We start from the raw sequence: 19,199 nt of genomic DNA on the forward strand, positions 1-19,199 counted from the left end.
TAATTGGAGACTTCTACACTCCTCTTTCTAAAATCAACAAAACAAGTAGATAGGAAATCAGGATACAGAAGAACTAAACACCACCTACCAACTGGATATAACTGATGAAGTTGCCAGTATTTAAATACTGCCGATTATTTTTTATCCACAAAGAAGTAATTTCCTGTTATTTAAACTAATACAGACTTGTTTTTAAGTCTAATAATGAGCTGTTAACTGATGTTTACCCCCAAGAAATCAATGATCTGTGTTTCCTGAAGAAAGTGAAAAAGAACAAATTAATTCAGAAGTAGAAGGAAGAGAATAATAATGATACAAGTAGAGATCCACAAAGTAGAAAAGAGACCATAGAAAAAATGAACAAATCCAAAAGTTAATTAGTTCTTTGAAAAGAATAATACAATTGATAAACCCCTAGCTAGACTGACAGAGGGGAAGAAGTGGGTGGGGGGTGGGGTAGAAGGGACACAATAGCAAGCATGAAAGAGGTGACATCACTACAGACCCTGTAGGCATTAAATGAATAAAGAAATGTTGTAAACAACTCTATACCAGTAAATCAGACCAATCAGATGAAATAGGCAAATTCCTTAAACAAAATTTATCAAGTGTTAGTTGATAATGCTGATACACACCTACTGGTATGCCTGTACCTTGAGAGCCAAGCTCTAAGTGGACTGGGCAATGAAATGTCCAGCGGGATATTGGGTGGGGCAAAGGGCCTTAGATCTGTGGGGAAGTGGGAAGGAATAAAGAGGAGTCCCAACCCTACAACAGTTTCAATCCCCAATGTGAGAGACCTAGCCTTTGGGGACAGACTCCAGCACCACCAGCTGGTGGCCACTCAGTCCAGAAAACAAAACTACAAAATGCAGCCTCTCTGAAGTGCCTCCCAGTGTGGGGACCAATTTGATCAAGGTGGGGTTGGGTATGTCTGGAGAGCTGTCTACCCAGACCTGCTGGGGACCAGGCAGAGGTGCCTGGGGAGTAGGAGGCAGCTTGAAGAAAGCAAAAGGCAATCTTGAAAAATGTGGCCCTAAGTAGCCAATCCTTGGCCCCTGTACCCTCAGGATCCAACCCAGAGCCCGTCCACCTTTAGGACACAAGATCCCAGCCCACTTCCCTCAGCCCTGGAAGGACAGCCCCCTGCACCAGGGCTGCCATTAGCCAAGGACACCTTTTAAAGTCACTTCACATTTTTATTAATTTCCAGGAGGAATGAGGGACAGTTCAGCACTTTCAGGGGGAGTCCAGCCTCTAGCTGCAGCATGAGGGATCAGAGCCAGACTGGAGAAACTATTTGCCAAAGATACCATTAGCAGCCTGAGTCTGCAGCTGGATCAACTTCCTAGACAAATTTGACAAAAGAGAAATGTTAGGGGAAGGGGGCATCATGTGTCCTCCCTGGTGAAATCAGGGCAGACCTCACTGAGGCCCCTCAGGAAGGAAGTAGCTTGATCAGCTGCCAGCCAAGAACCCCCCTGCCGCCCCCCACACACACCTAGGCCTCTGTCCAGGTGTCTACCTGACCAAACCACAATCTGCTCCAGGGCCTTTGCATGTGTCCTCTCCCTGCCTGTAATTTCCCTCATAACCCCAGCAGACTAGGCACACTAACCAATGTGCTGGGAGGAGGTGCAAGGAAGGGGCCCGTCCTGGTAGAGGGCACAATCTGGGCAAAGGCCAGAAAGAGGAACCCAGCTCACGGAACCAGAGGAAAGGTTCACCTGCCACCTGGAGCTCCACCGGGTCGCTGAGCTCAGACACGAAGGGTTTGGGTGACCATGAGCGGTATCGGCAGCTGTAGTTGCCGGCATGCTGGGGCCCCACATAGGTCAGCACAAGGTCTGCTGAAGCGTGGCTGGACCAGAGCTTGGTTGAGGGCTCCTCTTCGTCTGCCCGCAGCAGCTCGAAGATGACCTTGGGCATGACGCTGGGCACCTGGCTGTCGCAGCGCAGGACCGCATCACGGCCGGGAACCACCACCCCACTCGACAGGGGCCAGAGCCGTGGCCTGGGAGGGGGTCCTGGGCAGAGCAGCCGGGCCAGTCAAGTGAGGCCCTCCCCTCACGTAGTAGCTGCCCCAGGCCCCCTCCGCCTTCCTGCCTCCCACTAAACCCAGGCCGGCTGGCTGCTCCATCCCTCCAGGATGCTACCCTTTGTCCTCACACACCTTTCCTCCTTTTCCTGGTCCTGAACAGACAGGGTTCCTCCTCTCACCCTCCGTCACCCTCTTCCCCCAAGGCCTCGCAAGTTCCCTAGACCCGGGCCTGCTCTAGACTCCCTGGAGCACCCAGCATTTGGCAGTCAGGGCCTCGGGACAGGTGTGGGAAAGGAAGAAGTGGCCAAGGGAAACGGTGTTCCCGGCAGAGAGCACAGGAAATAAGGCAAATGCGAGGTGCCCCCAGACCATCGGCAGCCGAAACTCCATTGGCCCGAGGGGTTTGCTGTGCGGGCAGGACCAAGGCCCGGTGCACTTCCCTTGGGCACCCTCATTTGCTCGCGGCTGGGAGCCCCCGCCCGCTCACCGTCTACGCGCAGCTCCAGGTGCGCGCTGGGCGCCGAGCCCTTGAAGGGTGGCGCCGTGTCCACATAGACGCAGCTGTAGTTGGCGGAGTCCACCACCGAGACGTGCGGCAGCTCGAAGGTGGCCTCTGTCCCCGCGGGGCTCAGGACACGGTGCACTCGGCGCTTGGCGTCCTCGCGCACCAGGGCGAAGCGCAGGCCGGCCCGGGGAGCCCGGCACCGCAGCTGCACCAGCGTGCCGGGCGCGGGGCGCAGAGTCGCGGGGTGGGCCGAGAGCTCCGGCGCGGGAAGCGTCTCTGTGGGGAGGACACTGGCTGACCCGGGCGCGGAGGGGAAGGCTTGGGCCTCACATGCGATCCAGCCTCGCGCCTTCTGCCTGAAGGAGTCCGCCGGCCCCCCTCCGCTTAAAACTGTACCACCCTCCAGACCTTACTGGATCCCTCACATACAGTCCAAAACTATATTCCTTATTAGTTTGTCCATAAAAACAGACGTGGGGAAGGCGTCGAGTTTTGTCACCAAGCCCAAGACATGCGGTTGCAGCTGGCCGGGATCCTCTCGTGGGGTCGTCGCTCCCAGTCCTTGGCAGGCCCTGCAACAGGCCTGGCTCCCTTCAACAGCGCCAGCCTGGTTCCTTTCAACAAACAGGCCTCGGGCGCCCACCCAGACCCAGGAAACAGGAGGGGACCCCCGGCAGGTGGCAGGCGCCTACACGGCCTGTGCCAGACTTGCATGTTGACCCAGTTATTCTTATTGGAGCCTTGGGGATGCTGAGCTCATTGTCCCATTCTCAGTTGGGGAAACTGAGGCCGGGCGGATGAGTTGGGATTGGGCTCCAACCAGAGCCCTGCAATTCCGGGGAACCCTTCCCTGGGTCCCTCCTCCTGCTCCCCACCCGGGGAGCAGAGCGCTGTCGCCCTCCCAGCCCCATGCCCATGTCCCAGCCTGTGGCTGCGAGGCTTACCGTCGCTCAGCAGCAGCTCGGCAGGTGCACTGTCAGAGGACCAGGTTTGCTTGGCACGCAGCCGATAGCGGCAGGTGTAGAGACCGCCGTTTCCTAGAGCCACCGCGTTCAGCTGAAAGGAGATGCTGTCTGGGCTGCTGGAGCTCCTGGGTACCGGCAGCTCCTCCTCGCCCTGCCGCAGCTGGAATTCCACGCCGCTCAGGGGCGCCACGCAAAGGAGGTTTGCGCCAGCGCCCCGGGGCAGGACACCTGCAGACTCTCCCAGGAAACTCAGCGTGGGTGGCAACGGTGCTTCTGCAAGTCAGGGAGGGTCGCTGGGGCTAGAGTCTTGGATAACCCCGCTGTGGGACTGTTTCTGAGAAAGCTATGGTCAGCCAGGCCCTTCCCCAGACTCCCACCCACCACCCCCCCACCTCCCCACCCCCGAGCTGCTGCAGTGTCAGTGTTCAGGTCAGCTGTGATCCACCCAACTGTGTGACCACTGTTCCCCAGACCTAGTCCTGGGCGAGGGTATTCAGGGTTGGGGATCAAGGTAACTGCAGCTCTGTCCTCCAGGAACCTCCTACCCCAGGGAGTCCTCTGGGATGGTCAACACACTCACCCAGCTCCTCCACTGTCACAGTAGCACTGGGCTCAGAGGGTGCACCCGCTTCGTGGGTCCTGTAGCTGCAGCTGTAATTGCCAGGCTGATGGACTGAGAAGGTAGCCTCTGCATCTTTAGGGGCCTCAGCCACATCTAAAAACTGATCATCGCCTTCCCGCCTCAGCAGGAAGGTCACACCACGAAATCCCCCATGGCATAGCAGTTTCATCTTCAGACCCGGTGTGATCCAGGACACAGGCTCAGTTGAGAGCAAAGGTGGGGGTAGGGACTCTGTGGGTGGAGCAGGTTTGATGGGTCATTCTGAATGACTTGGGAGACGTGCAAGACCGAGCCAGACTAGGATCTCCACACTCATGAAAATGGGAAGGAGCGGAGCCTGGGCGGCTCAGTCAGTTGAGCTTCGGACTCCTGATTTGGCTCAGGTCATGATCGGGGGGGAGAGGGGGGCTCTGTGCTCAGTGGGGAGTCTGCTTAAGGATTCTCTCTCCCTCTCCCTCTGCTCCTCCCCCACACGCAGTGCTCTCTCTCTAAAATAAATAAATCTGAAAGAAAGAAAGAGAGAAGGAAGGAAGGAAGGAAGGAAGGAAGGAAGGAAGGAAGGAAGGAAGGAAATATGAGGGAGCCAGGGAAATGGAAGACATTGATAAAGGAAAGGGGGGCAGGGACAGGAGGGGACAGGGGCATTAAACAAGAAGAAGATATGTTAAGGGGAATGTGCTAGGCTTTTCCCAAGCACCTTCTGGGGATTCAGTCATTTATTCCTCACAACCTTCTGGGATCAGTGCAAACATCATCCTCATTTTACAGATGAGGAAACGGGATCAGAGATGTCAAATGACTTGCCAAAGGCCACCTAGCTGCTCAGGGACCCCCCCCACCCCAGCCACCCACACCCCCATGTCAGAAAAATAGGACCAGGAGAGTGAGGAGGAGGAGCGGAGGAAGTCAGGCCTCTCCAGCAGCCCTCTCCCCACTGTCTCGTGGCTCCGTTAAAGCCCCTGCTCACCTGCTCCAGTCACCTCCAGGAGGTTGCTCAACTGGGTCCATCCGCTGTTCAAGCCAGAGCGGCAGCGGTAGAGGCCTCGGGTGTCACTTGTCACTGCTCCTAGCGGGAACTGGTGCTCCATGGCAGGTAAATCAAGGTGCACAAGTTCCTGGGTTACCCCATCCTTGAACAGCTCAAAATCCACGGTCATCAGGCGGGCCTGGCATGTCAGTGTCAAGTTGGCCCAGGGCTCCAGCAACGATTCGGCCTCTGCCCACAGGTTCGGCCGGGTCTTGAATACTGCGTGGCAGGTGGAGGTCAATGCTGGGCCCCAGGACAGGGGCTCACCTCTGCAGATGCCCACCTTCCCCCAAGACCCAACCCAGACTCACCTACGGCTCCCTCGGTTGCTGGGCCCAGTGAGAGACCTGTAGAGACGGCACCTGTGAGGTCCCCATTCCTATGCCTCCTCTTCCCTCCTGCCCCCAAGGGACTCCAGCCCCAGCAACCTCACCCCAGAGCATCAGGAAGGCCCCAAGTATGGACATGATGGCCAGCCTTGCTCCAGTCGGTGCATGTCTGGGGTGATAAAGCCCAAGCAAGGGCGAGGGCGGCAAAGGGGCAGCAAGGGGCAATGACCTCTTCCCTATTATTTATCCTTCCCAGAAGGGGGGGCCTGCAGGGGATGGGGACAAAGGGCAAAACTCCAAGGCCTTTGGGAGCCTCATCAATAACCATAATCAATAATTATGTGTAATTAATAAACTAAGCAATAAATAATAAAAATGATAATTAAAAAATAATATAATAAAATAGCAAACAACAACATTAAGCAAGTGAAATGACTTAAAATATGAGAAATACAATTTTAAAATGAAAATTAAATTAAAATAATGTAATAAATACTAACTGATCAGGGAAATTTTCAATTTTTAATGTTTGTCGGCCCTGCTCCAGGGCTCCCAGAGAACATTTACTAAGATCAAAATGACCACACAAAACCTCAAAGCATGGGCTGTACTTCTGCCCCGAGCACACACTGTTTGTCTGCTTCATTAGAACAACAAGAACAAAAAAGGAGCATTCCAAACGCAAAGATAAGAAAAACAAAAACCCTCCCTGGGTCCCATAAGATTTAAAGTCATACAGACTTGCACAACTAAAAACATAAGATAAAGTCTGAAACTTTCTGGAATGTCCTTCATCATGATGATTTGTAACTCATTTTTTGAAAGATTTTGTTTACTTATTTAAGAGAGAGATTGAGAGAGAGAGAGAGCACACACCAGTGGGGGAGAGGCAGAGGGAGAAGCAGGCTCCCCGCTGAGGGCACTCTGGGCTTATCCCAGGCCCCTGGGATCAGGCCTGAGCCAAAGGCAGGCACTTAACTGACTGAGCCACCCAGGTGCCCCGTAAGTCTTCTTGTAAAAAACATATATATCCCGGAGCCGCATGTTCCTTCCCCAGAGCACTCTCTTCTTTGTGCAGACTGTGTCCTGGACACCTGCCCTAACTTGGGCTCGAATAAAACTCTTTTCCTTTCTCTTTAAAAATTTTTAAAGGGTTTGTTCATTTTGCATCATTTCTTGGCATAGTCCACAGGATATCAGAGCAACTTGCCTGAGAACACCTGGGGATCATCTAGAACTCAGCGCTTGGCACGAGCACGGGCCCTCTGTGCCCCTCCAGCTCCTCAGCACCTCACAGGTGTATCTGGTGAGGCCCTGATATCTGGACCTCTTCAGTTTGAGTGAACAGTCCTGATTTTTATTTGAACTGTTAAAGGTTACCGGTAATATCCTTTAGGTGGGAACAACCTGGGAGGGGGGGAAGTTGATGGGTTTTGGTTGTTTTAATTTGGCATTATACTAATGGATGTTATTAATACATAAGGCTTGAGTAAATTTTCTCGATAGAGATATGAGAGAGTGAATAACTCAGCTCCAAAGAGAAGGGACGCTTGCTCCTTCGAGTTAAATGGTGCTTTCAGGTGAATGAAAGCCTAGCGGAAATGTCTGAAGATATTCCTCAGACATGCAGCATCATTCCCATAGGAATTTCCCATCTCATAAGGTGATTAATGATTGGCTCATCCAGGGACGCACACATAAGGATTGATCATGCGGTGTTCTGAGCCCCCCAATGGTCCTAGACCTTACAAGGAGAAACCGAGACACAGAGTGTATTACGGCCATTTGGAAGTAACACTCACAAGCAGCACCCTCCTGATACACCGCTCTTCATATCCTTAGATCTTATTCAAGCCTTGCTCTAAAAATAAAACCAAAACTAAAAGGAATGGGGAACTGTGCTTCAAAAGCGAAAACAACAAACACCCAGAAAACCAATAAACCCTTATGGGACATTCAGGCAGGCTATCTGTACATACATACAGAGCCTATACTTGCAAGTGCTTACTTCAATGGGAAAAGGTAAGGATAACTGGAGTCTCAGACGGCCCCAGCGGGGTTCTTTTGACATGTCTGAATTAGTTTTTTGTGTGTGCACAATTAAAGAAAGCCAACTATAAGACTAAGTAACCAGAAACTCGGAAGCCATTTGGTTGAGTCAGTGAAGTCCCCGACTTTTGGGGAAGAACAGCAATCCCAGAGGTACTCTGGGCTTTATTTGGTTTGTTTGTTGCTACAGCTTTTGGTATCTTTGCACACAACCGGCCATGTTCTAACTGGAAATGGAAAATAACTAATAAATGGATCCATAAATTATAATGCTATCTTACAATTAGATTTAATAAAAAGGGGATATTTGGAAATTGGGTCTTTAATGTCCTCTGCACAAATAATAGTGAAACAAAGGCTAAATTTTGTTTGCATCTTGTGTACATGTATCTATGTGTGTTATAAATGTGAGGTATTTTCTCTATCTCTGGATGGTATTGCTACAACTGATTTGTAGAGGAGCTCTATTTAATTGGTTTAAAAGCAAGTGCTTGTGAAAATTGCGCATTTTAAAACTCAAAAGAATAAAAAGTAACCCAAATGCTTTTCAAGTTCACATGATCTGGGGTAAAATTTCCTACATTCAGACTTTTATGTTACTCCATAATAAAGATGCATCATAGGAAGGGACCAGATTGATGGTCCAAAGAGGTACGGATGAACAAAAATTTAAGACACCTGACCCCCTTCCCAATGGTCAGAATAATGAGGAAAAGGAGGAAATAGGCAGACTCTAGAAATCCTAAATCCACACCCCCTCCTCCAAGCACAAGCACCAGAACCAATGCCCAGCCCACTGCCTGCTCTTCTTCCAGAGGGCTACAAAGCACCCAGAGGAAAAGACAGGTGACAGAGAATTTTTTTTAAAAGACTTTTATTTTTACTTTTAAGTAATCTATATACCCAACGTGGGGCTTGAGCTCACAACCCTAACATCAAGAGTTGCATGGGGCTCCTGGGTGGCTCAGTGGGTTAAGCAGCTGCCTTTGGCCCAGGTCGTAATCCTGGTGTTGCGGGATCGAGCCCCGCAGCGGGCTCCCGACTCAGCGGCGAGTCTGTCTCTCCCTCTCCTGCCGTGTGTTCTCTCTCAAATAAATAAATAAAATCTTAAAAAAATAAAAATACAATACAGGAGGCCTCTGAACCCTGGACACAACACATATACCTCAGTGTGCTGCTCCAATCTGTTTTCAACAGCAGTTTTGTGTGGGGCCCATGCAGCAGGTCCTGGATACGAAGCAGGCTGCTCTGGCCCTTGGGCCCTATTGCCCAGAAGATCCAATGATGCCACTGGATAGAAGAGAATATAATGCTAGTTTCAAAGCAGTCTCTCCTGCGCACCCTCAAAGTTCCAGCAATAGCCGTGGTCCAGGCTTCTCGGAGGCCCAAGCCCCTCCCCCAGGCCCTAGGCCCTGGTAAATCCACCCCTTCTCTTTTGCACCCCAGCCCTAGAGGTAATAAGTGCTCGATGGTTATCCATCTCTGGGTTTTCAGTATTCACTTGTGTTCCTTCAGCCTTACAAAGCTAACTAATCAATTCCCTCAAAATCCCGAGGGAGGGTGATTTATCGGCCTGCCTCTTACCTGAGACAGCCCCCTTCTGGCTCACCTCCCACCCATCAAGTGGGCCAGACGCTCCTCCCGCCCTGTTGCAGGGAGATGCTAGTGGTCAGGTTTGGGCTCTCTGTTCCAGCCTCTTCTCCCCTCACCGGGGCCCAGCTTGAAGCCTCCCAACTCAGCACTCAGGGTGCAGGTGGAGGAGTCCCTGCAAAGCACTGGATACGGACGCTCAGTGACCTTTGTGACAGACATTGCTACCCCGGCAGACAGCCAAATAGGGTCCTCATCAGCTGCGAGTCCTCAGGTCTATCTGGTCCCCTCTGGGGCTCCACTCTGGAGACAAGGTGAGAAGGAACTTTGCAAGCTACAAAGGTTTCACTAATCAGGGTTGTAGCTCCACGCATGCCCTCTCCCTGCTTCTCTCACAAGCTTATGCTGGAGGCTGCTGATCCCAGACCCAGGAGCAGAAGGAAGCACAGCACATCCAGTGGCAGCTGAGGGCAGAAGGAGGCTCCCTGAAATGGTGGTGGAGGCGGGAAGACCGTCAAACCCGCAGACACCAGGGGAGACCCCAGAGCACACAGTGGGGCAGGCCCGGACAACCCCGGCATGGGAAGCGAGAAGGGTGGTGGCCAGGCCAGAGAAGCAGTCCTGTGCAGACGGAGCATGTCCCCCACCGCATTGCAGAGAGGAGACACAGACACACCCCCTTCCAGAGAGGGTCTGCTGAGGGTGCTAGATGGAGCTGGTGCTCACCCCCCTGGGAGGGTAGTGCCTTGGATGCCACCACTGTGGAGAGAACAGGAGGGAGGGGTGCGTGGGGGGGAGCCCCGGGGAGGAGAAGTTGGCAGGACCACACCCACTCCTGCCCTTCGCCCTAGGCCTCCTGCTGCTCACCAGGGTCCCAGAGCAAGGCCTCTGACCTTCTGGCCCTTGGCTCGAAGCAAAAAATCTGTGCAACCTCAGACCCGGCTGAGGTGGAGGGGAAGCAGGGGAGGGGACTCAGCTAGCCCTCGTTCCTGGGGACCCCCCACGCCGGTGGCAGCCTCCAGTCTCTGCACGGATGCACCCCTCCCAGCACCGAAATTCACTGCCTTTACCCTGTGAATCACCTCCCCGCCGTGCATCCGCAGCCAGGCCCCAGGGGCCACCAGGTGAGACTCCCATCGCCCCAGGGGCTGTTTTAACGGATTATCCTCGGCCCCAATTGTGGCTGCCCTGTGCTCCAGCACATGCAGCCCACATGGGGGGAGGGGGGAGGGCCTGGGGGTGGCGATTGTACGCGACTGCTCACGCTGATGCACGATGGCCACGTCCCGTGCCTCGCGCGCCACCGAGGGGCCCAGCCTCACCATCTCCCAGGGGCGTCCCAGAGTCGGGGCGCGGCACCGCCCGCGTGTCGCTTCTGGTGTTCATTGAGGTTGGAGCGGTGGCTGAAGGGCTTGCTGCCCACACTACACACATAGGGCCGCTCGCCCGTGTGCGTGCGCCGGTGGCTCACGAGCTCGGAGTTGCGCACAAAAGCCTTGCCGCAATCGGCGCAGACGAACGGCTTCTCCCCGGAGTCCACGCGCTGGTGCTGGCGCAGCTCCGAGCTGCCGCGGAAGGCTTTGCCACAGTCGCGGCAGGCGTAGGGCCGCTCGCCGGTGCTGTGCCAGGCCCGAGCTGCCCTTGAAGGCTTTGTGGCAGTCGGCACAGGCATAGGGCTTGGCACCAGAGTGGATGCGCTTGTGGCTGAGCGGGTTGGAGCGCTGGCTGAAGGCCTTGCCACACCGGGAGCACACGTGGGGCTTCTCGCCGGTGTGTACGCGCTGGTGCTCGGCCGGAATGGAGCCCATGATGAAGGCCTGGCCGCACTCAGCACCCTCGAAGGGCTTCTCGCCCGTGTGCCTACGCTGGTGCTGCAGCAGCTGCGAGCTCTCGCGGAAGCTCTTGCCACACTCGGCGCAGGCGAAGGGCCTCTCGCCGCTGTGTGTGTGCCGGTGCTGCCTCAGGCCCGCCATGCGCAGGAAGGCCTTGCCACAATCGGAGCATGCGTGCGGCCGTGTGCCCGCGTGGATCTTCAGGTGCTCCGCCAGATTGGAGCTCTGGCTGAAGGCCTTGCTGCAGGCAGAGCAGGTGTGGGGCCGTGCACCCGTGTGCACACGCCAGTGCTCCAGGAAGTTAGGAGTTCCAGTTGAAGGCTTTGCCACACTCGGAGCATTCATAGGGCTTCTCACCCGTGTGCGTGCGCCGATGCTGCACCAGTGTAGTGCTGCGGCCAAAGGCCTTGCCACAGTCTGGGCAGCGGAAGGGCTTCACGGCACCGTGTGTCTTCTGGTGGTGGATGAGCTGCGAGCGCGCGCGGAAAGCCTTGCCACACTCCTGGCACACGTAGGGCCTCTCGCCTGTGTGGATGCGCTGGTGCTGGCTGAGGTTGGAGCTCCAGGTGAAGGCCTTGCCGCACTCGGTGCACGTGTATGGCTTCTCGCCCGTGTGCACTCGCCTGTGCCGCACCAGGTAGGAACTCTGGCTGAACGCCTTGCCACACTCACTGCACCGGCAGGCCGGCTCCCTGGGGAGAGGCAAGGGGCTTGGCACCAGGTCTTCTCAGATGCTTCTGCACCCCACCCAGTCTCTCCGTCTGTAGGCTCCAGCTCCCCTCTGGAGGCCCCCTGGTCCTCTGGCTCTGTGGGGTCTTCCCAGGCCCCCAGGCCTCCAGATGCAGCCCCCTCAGAGGGGTCTGTTGTGTCAGTCTTCATTACAATCCAGGGAGTGTCGCCTTCACTAGAGCCACCTGCTGGGCCCACTGTCCTGGGGACTGGACCTTGCTTCTGTCCTCTGAAATGGGGAGAGAGAGAAAGCAAATGCCTGAGAGCTCAAAGAACTTTGGGAAGTGGGGTAGGGGGGACCAGCAGGTCTCAGGAATGATGTGATTTTGACAGATCCAGAGCAGGGGCAAAGCTTGGGGCTGGCTGTATTGGGGCATGGCCATCACGCCCACCTTTCCTGAGCTGGTGCCCCTGGCCCCTCTTCAGCCTGGAACAGGGAAACAGGGCAGGTGGGCCTAGAGATGCTCCAACTTTCCCCATTGAGGCAGCATCCCAGGCCAACTCTGAGTCAAACTGTGGCCTTGTTGAGCTTTGACGACCCAGCCTATGATGGGGACGTGCTAGGAGACCACTGTGCCTGCCTCTATGGCGTCACTTCCCACACATCCCTGCACCTGGCTGGGCAGCAGGGTGCTGGGAGGTGTGAGTGTGGGTGCCAGGATTGTGGAAAGATTCAAAAGCCACCTGCCTTATCTGCAGTAGCCTCCCACAGGGCCTTGATCTCCAACTCTGCACAAAGCAGCTCCAAGACTTGGCTTTTATCTCCTTGCTCCCCCTTGGGGTCATAAAGCACCAGAGAAGTGAGGACCACCTGTTTAGGAGGATGAAAATGGACCTGGTCACTTGTAGAAACACTAGAAATGAACTATCTCCACTCCAGAAGGCTTGTGGTGACCGCCTGACCCAAGCCCTGGCTGAGTCTGTCTTCCTTGCCCACCTCACCACTGCCCTGACCCCTAGCAGTCCCCTCCATTCAATAGGCAGCCTGGCCAGGGATGGAGGAATCCCAGTGGCTGCCAGGCAATGTTAGGCCACATCAGGCCTCTGCCTCAGTCCAACCAGGCTGGTCCAGCTGCCTAAACCCACAAGGTGGGGTGGCTGTGCAGCCAGATCCCTGGGGGAGAGCTGAGGGCAGGAGGGTAGAGGGGCTTCATTGGCCCTGAGGCCACACTTGCACCTTCAGCTGCTCCTTCTTCCAGCAATGTCTCTACAGCAAGCAAAGCCCATCCCCACTTGCCCCTGACCACCTTATTGTGCTTTGTGGAGTCCGTAGCCCAGCTGGTGCTCTCATTCTGAACACACTGGAATTGTCAAAGAGCCCAGGGCCCCCAATCCACCCACACCAGAGTGAGGCAAAACCCGGGGGCGCCCATCATCCCCAGGCTGCCTAGGTCAGCTGCCAGGATGAGGTAGAAGCAAGTGCATGGATAGGCGCTGCACCTGGAACTAGGGCTTGGAAAGGGCCTTGGGGAGCCTCCTGCTCCCCTCCCTCCTCTGTCTTGGGGACCAGCACCTCTTGGGGACTGGGGGCTGGGACCTGGGGACAGGAAGACAGGCAGAGGGTTGGGCCAGACAGATGCAGAGAAAACAAGGCGCACGCAATGGCTCTATTCTGCTTGGTGTCCCCCAGCTCCCTACGTTCTGAGGACCTGAGCCCAGTGCTGAGAACAAACCCAGGTGTGAACTTGGGGGCATCAGTCTAACTCTGGTGTCTGGGCCAAGACCACCAAGCTCCCACCACCCTTCTCCCACAGCGCCCCCGCTCCACCAGCACTAGCGAGGGACTGTAAGCCAGGCTCAGGGGGAAGCAGGCCCAGCCCCGACCCAGCTGGCCCTCACCTGGAGTTCTGGCCTGGCCAGCTCCTGGCGCAGCCCCTCGACCAGGGCAGCGGCCTCCTCAGGGCTGCCTGGCCACTGTCCCTCCACACGGGCCTGGATCTCAGGGGGCAGCGCGCCCAGGAACTGCTCCAGCACCAGCAGCTCCAACATCTGCTCCTTGGAGTGCGCCTCGGGCCGCAGCCACTGGCGGCACAGCTCCCGGAGCCAGGCCAGGGCCTCACGGGGACCCTCTTCCTCCTCGTAGTAGAACCCCCAGAAGCGCTGGCCAGGGGTCTCAGAGCTGGCCTCACCCACCACTGGGACTGGTGTGCTCTAAAGGACCCCAGGGGCCAGAGCTGATGCCTTGCTCATCTGGGCAGCCAGCATGCCCCTTCCCAGGCAGGGCAGCCGCATGTCCCCAGGCACTTCCTCTGGACCTGGAGACACAAAGGGGAGCCTGTGAGCACAGCCAGGCCATGAAGGCGCCTCCCGAGGACCCTCTGAGAATAAGTGGGGGCTGCGGGTCTGGGTGATTGTATCTTTCAGTGAGTCCAGCAGCGTCCCCGCCTGTGTGTCCATGTGTTGGAGAGATATACGGAGGTGCCCAGAGTCTGTGGTCCCTCCTCCCTCCCTGCTTTTCTAAGGGGCCTCTGCCCTGGCTTCTTCAACTACTTGGCTCCATTCATCCCCCACACAGAACACTAAAGTCTGCAAACCGGACAGCCGGATTTGGCTAGCAGACAGATCTTACCTGACTGCCCCCTTCCAACATGCTTTTTTAAAAATTTAAACGAGGGGCGCCTGGGTGGCTCAGTTAAGGAGCTGCCTTCGGCTCAGGTCATGATCCCGGCGTCCTGGGATCGAGCCCCACATGGGGCTCCCTGCTCAATGGGAAGCCTGCCTCTCCCTCTCCCACTCCCCCTGCTTGTGTTCCTGCTCTAGCTGTGTCTCTCTGTCAAATAAATAAAATCTTCAAAAAAATAAATAAAATAAAAATTTAAATGAGTTTCTAATGTTAAAAAGTTATCAGATGCTGGTGGGAATGTAAAATGGTGTGGCCTATGTGGAAAACACTCTGGCAGTTCCTTAAATAGTTAAAGACAGAGTTCCCAAGTGACCCAGGAATTCTACTCTTAGGTTATCTACCACCCCGCCCCGCCCCGCAACAAAATGAAAATGTGTCCAGGCAGCTTTTTTGCACACAAAGGAAAACAAAGAACTACACAACCTACCATGGGGTATCCTTTTTCCATTTTTTTTCCTCCTTAATCTTGTGTGTATTTTCAAATTTTTTAAAAATACAGATCTGTGCCGGTACTAGGGGTGAGGAAACTGTTGCTAAGGAGAATTTGAGCTTTCCCCCATTTCTTTTTCTCTCTTCCTCTTTCTTTCTCCTGGTCAGTTTTAAATATATCAAGAAAGCAGGAGAGAAAAAAAAAGTATCCATGCAAAAGTTTGCACATGAATGTCATAACAGTATTACTATAACATATACAATACATATATATGTATAATATATAATTAACATAATAGCCAGAAAGTGATAATAGGCCAATGTCCATCAACTGATGAATGGATAAACAAAATGTGGTGGACATACCTACAATCAAACATTATTCTGCCATAAAAAGGAACGAAACACAGGTACATCCTATAAGATACATGAACCTTGAAAACACTATGCTAAATGAAAGACTCAAGACACAAAAGACTTCACGTTGTGTGAGTCTATTTATCTGAAATGTCCAGGATAGGCAAATCTGTAAGAAACAGGACGTAGATTAGTGGCTGCCAGGAGCCGGGGAAGAAGGAATGGGGAGTTTGATTAATGGGATGGAGTTTCTTTCAGGGTGATGAAAGTGTCCTGGAATTAGACTGTGCTGATGGTTGCACAAAATGTGAATTTACTAAAAAAACAGTGACTGTACACATTAAAAGGGTTAATTAAAAAAAAGTCATCAGCTAATTTCAAAAGATTACTTATTGTATGATTCCATGTATGTAACATTCTTGAAATGACAAAACTGTAGAAATAGAAAACAGAAAACTAAGGGTTAGGGAGGGGGTGGAGGCCGGAGGGAAGTAGGTGTGGCTAAAGCGGCGACAGGAGGAATCGCAGGCTGCGGAGATATTCATTATCTTGACTCCCATTTGAGTTTCTTGGTTATCACACTATAGTTCTGCAAAATGCTACCACTGGACAAAACTGGGTAAAGGGTACATGGGAGCTACTTGCGTTATTTCTTACAGATGTGTTTATAATTATCTCAAAAAAGTTTTTTTTACAAGTCAAAAGAATTCAATAAAAATCCTTATTTGTTTCTTTCTTTTTTTTTTGAAGATTTTATTTATTTGACAGAGAGAGACACAGCGAGAGAGGGAACACAAGCAGGGGGAGTGGGAGAGGGAGAAGGAGGCTTCCCGAGGAGCAGGGAGCCCGACGCGGGGCTCGATCCCAGGATCCTGGGACCATGACCTGAGCCGAAGGCAGACGCCTAACGACTGAGCCCCCCAGGCGCCCCCCGTTTGGTTTCTCGAAAGATCAGAAGACCTGCCTTCAGGAGTCCCATGTTTCTAAGGATGGAGCCTGGCAGGGATATCCCTCCAGCCAAGACCTATGCTTCGGAGCTGCCCAGCCCTCTGTCCCCTCGAACTGGGTCTCCCTGCTCGGGAGTCTGCCCATCTCGGGACAGTATCCAAAGCCCTGACGGTCGTTCCCGACTGCCTTCCGCGCTCCAGCCTCCCCACCGTCCGCACACAGACCGGGTGCCCCTTCTCCTGCCCGAGGGCCTTGTCCTCCACTTTTCCCCGCGGAACGCCTACTCACCAAGGTTTGTGGCCACCTTCCCAGGCAGGCCCCGTCTCCCACGCCAACAACTGGTCCTCATACCCGACCGGTCACAAGTGACTGTGCCTCTCCGCCCCGAGGCCTGGGCTCTCACCTATTGGGCGCTGGATGGAAAAATACTGAGACGGGGAGGGACGCGGCGCAGGAGATGCCCAGCGGGGGCTGTGGCCTCAGGAAGCGCTGGGCTCGGAGCACCCCGGGCAAGTGAGGGCGGAGGCGGGACGCTCGCGCGGAGGGCACACGCAAAGGCTCGGAAGCGGGAACCTGCCTGGCCCCGAAGCAGCGCCGGGAGGACGTCCGACTGAATGAAGAACGAACGGAGGCAGGCAGGCCGGCGCGGCCCAGGGAACGAAGGGCGGGACTGGAGAGCGGGAGGAGCAACGAATGAATGAATCAGTGAACGCGTGGACGACAAATCGGGGACGGATGGCCGCGCAGCTCCGGATACCGAGCGCCGCATCAGAAAGCAGGGGGTGACTCAACACGCGAATGAACGAACGAGCAGGAGGAAGCAATGCTACGGAAGTAAATGACCGAGCCGGCTCACGGAACGGAAGGGCGAGCCGTGAAGCACACGGTGCGGACGAGCCAACCCCGGCGACGCCGGGGGGCGGCGCACGCCCACCGACGCCCCCGCGACCGCGCTTCCGCCCCGGCCCTAGTCGGCAGAGCCACTTCCGGGGCCCTCTGGGCGGCGCGGAGGCCTCGCTCTCGGTGGTCCCAGTGCGCGCCCAGCCCCGGCCCGCGCCCCGCCTGCGCGGCCGTGCGGTGGGAGCCGCGGGCACTCGTTAAGAGCCCGGCCGGACGGCTGCCGCTCGCCTCACTCACCGCCCTCGGCCCGCCCCGGCGTCCACCTGGCGCGGCCGGGCTAGGACAGCGCCCGGTCAGCATCCGGGCTCGGCCGCGGAGAACTGCGTGGGGGTGAGCGCAGGGCGTCCACGGACGTGCTGTCGCGTCCCCTGGCGCGACCTTGCGCCTCGCGGTACTCCCCACGGCGTCTGCGCAGCTGCGTAGTTCGTCCCCAGTCGCAGGCCCGCGCCCTTCCGGTTCCTGTAGGGATGGTCCTGGGGCCCCTGGATCGCTGTAGCGTCCTCCGTTGCCATGGATACGCGCCGCCCTTTTCCCTAGCCCCTCCCCGCCTCATTTACACACCCAGAGGGACGGGGAGACACACACACACACACACACACACACACACACACGAAGCTCAAGGTCGGCAGGATCCTGGACACAGGAAGCAGATCTGGAGAAAGAACTGTTCTGCAGCCAGAAGGATGCACACTCCTCACCCCTGTCCATTCTCTGGCCACCAAGTCCTCTTTACAACCCCATGCACCTTGTCCAGTAGGGGCCTCGCAGGGAGGGGGTGGCGCATCTCACATACCTACGCGCTGGCCCAGCGGCCCTTCCCTGGGGACAACGCGTCCAAGCTGGAATCGCTATTTGCTGTATAGAAGTTTCTCAGTTGCCCCCACTCTCAATCCAGGGGGTTTGGACAAGTGTGGATGCGGGACTCAGGCATACCACATTCCATTCCCCTTGGCCCTGATGATTGATTCAGGATGGATAATGAGGAACTTCGACCTATGGGTTTCACAGGGCAGGAGGTTCTTTCTGAACTATTAGGGCTTCTATTTTCTATGGAACTTTAAACCGTGACAGCTATCAGCTAGTACAGCTGCAGCCTTTTTGTCCCCATAAAGGGAGAACTTGTAGACAATGGAGCCCATATGAGAAGCAGAACGAAGGACAGTGTATTAGTTCTTTATAGCTCCTGTAACAAATTACCACAAACTTACGGCTTAAAACGGAAATGTATTCTTTCACAGTTCTGGGTGCCAGAAGTCTGAAATCAGTATCACTGAGCTGAAATTAAAGTGTCAGCAGGGCTGATGTCCTTCTGGAGGTCCTAGGGGAGAATCCGTATCTTTGCCTTTTTCAGCATCTATAACTGCATTCTTTGTATTCCTTGCTTATGGTCCCTTCTTCCAAAAACTGGTTGTAACATCTTACTAATAAACAAAATCTTTGACACATGTTCATTTTATATTTGCATGGAGTCACGATTTTAGTTTTTAAAAAAAGATGTATCCTGGGGCACCTGGGTGGCTCAGACAGTTAAGTGTCTGACACGGTTTCAGCAGGGTTCTGGGATCAAGCCCCACATCGGGCTCTTTGCTCAGCATGAATCTGTTTGAGTTTCTTCTCCCCCGCCCCCCCTGCTTCCCTTGCCCCCACGCTTGCTCTAAAATAAATCATCAATCTTAAAAAAAAAAAAAAGATGTATCCTTTAACAGCAGGTAACTATAACTGCAGTAACAAACAATCCCAGGATCTCAATGGATCAACACAATACAGATGTCTTTTTTGCTCATGTCACAGTGTGAAGTGGTCAAGTGACCCTCCCAGAAGGCTGTCCTTGATTCAGGGACCCAGGCTCCTTCTATCTTGGGTCTTTGCTATTCCTTACCTTATGTCCTCCTCAGAACTTTCTGCTGAATCTCCTCTGTCCAGCTGGCTGATGAAACAAGCAAAAAAGATGATGTAGGCCATTTTATGTTATCCATCACTTCTGTCCATATTCCAGTAGCCAGAACTCAATTGCATGGCTCTGTGTAACTGCAGGAAGCCTGAGAAATGTAGGTTTGTGGATGCAGGAAGAGAAAAGGGGATTATGGGGCACTTTAGTCCATCTGTACCATAGGACCCACAATGTGCCCTATATATTGAGGTTCATCTTGGCAGCACTCAGGGTCCGGTATAGTCCATCATATTTGGATTGAACTCTCCCAAGGGCCTCCTCATACCCCTTACACACTCAAGAGTTCTCCCCACCATGAAGTC

The 19,199-nt window shown here is 54.4% G+C and overlaps 3 protein-coding genes across 4 annotated transcripts; all 3 read right to left on the bottom strand.

Moving 5' to 3' along the window:
• Positions 1-1,178: 1,178 nt before the first annotated feature.
• On the bottom strand, positions 1,179-8,791 carry A1BG (alpha-1-B glycoprotein). Of its 2 annotated transcripts, XM_028093350.2 has the most exons (8): positions 8,704-8,791; positions 5,472-5,507; positions 5,101-5,379; positions 4,092-4,364; positions 3,491-3,784; positions 2,529-2,822; positions 1,728-2,027; positions 1,179-1,348 (listed from the first exon to the last, which is right to left on the bottom strand). In XM_028093350.2, exons 3-8 carry the CDS (start codon positions 5,288-5,290, stop codon positions 1,341-1,343), a joined length of 1,359 nt encoding a protein of 452 aa, XP_027949151.2. In that variant the 5' UTR covers positions 5,291-5,379; positions 5,472-5,507; positions 8,704-8,791; the 3' UTR covers positions 1,179-1,340. The 2 variants fall into 2 exon arrangements, with proteins under 2 accessions (XP_027949151.2, XP_027949152.2); XM_028093351.2 differs by lacking the exons at positions 5,472-5,507; positions 8,704-8,791 and having other exon boundaries at positions 4,092-4,162; positions 5,101-5,229.
• ZNF497 (zinc finger protein 497) lies at positions 5,993-11,687 on the bottom strand (the record flags this gene model as incomplete). Its single annotated transcript, XM_028093381.2, is given in 4 exon segments — positions 5,993-8,828; positions 10,451-10,744; positions 10,746-11,263; positions 11,265-11,687. Coding segments are annotated over 4 exon segments (1,263 nt in total), but the record flags the coding sequence as incomplete, so codon positions are not given.
• LOC148163318 (zinc finger and SCAN domain-containing protein 31-like) lies at positions 11,687-17,465 on the bottom strand. The gene is made up of 4 exons (XM_088027014.1): positions 16,335-17,465; positions 13,529-13,944; positions 12,378-12,500; positions 11,687-11,918 (listed from the first exon to the last, which is right to left on the bottom strand). The coding sequence occupies exons 2-4, from the start codon at positions 13,676-13,678 to the stop codon at positions 11,865-11,867; spliced, it is 327 nt and encodes a 108-aa protein (XP_087883140.1). The 5' UTR covers positions 13,679-13,944; positions 16,335-17,465; the 3' UTR covers positions 11,687-11,864.
• Positions 17,466-19,199: the final 1,734 nt, after the last annotated feature.

Source organism: Eumetopias jubatus, unplaced genomic scaffold, assembly GCF_037043125.1.
Source record: "Eumetopias jubatus isolate StellerSeaLion01/CBP00866 unplaced genomic scaffold, mEumJub1_p1.0 scaffold_10, whole genome shotgun sequence".
In the NCBI taxonomy this organism is placed as follows: Eukaryota; Metazoa; Chordata; class Mammalia; order Carnivora; family Otariidae; genus Eumetopias; species Eumetopias jubatus.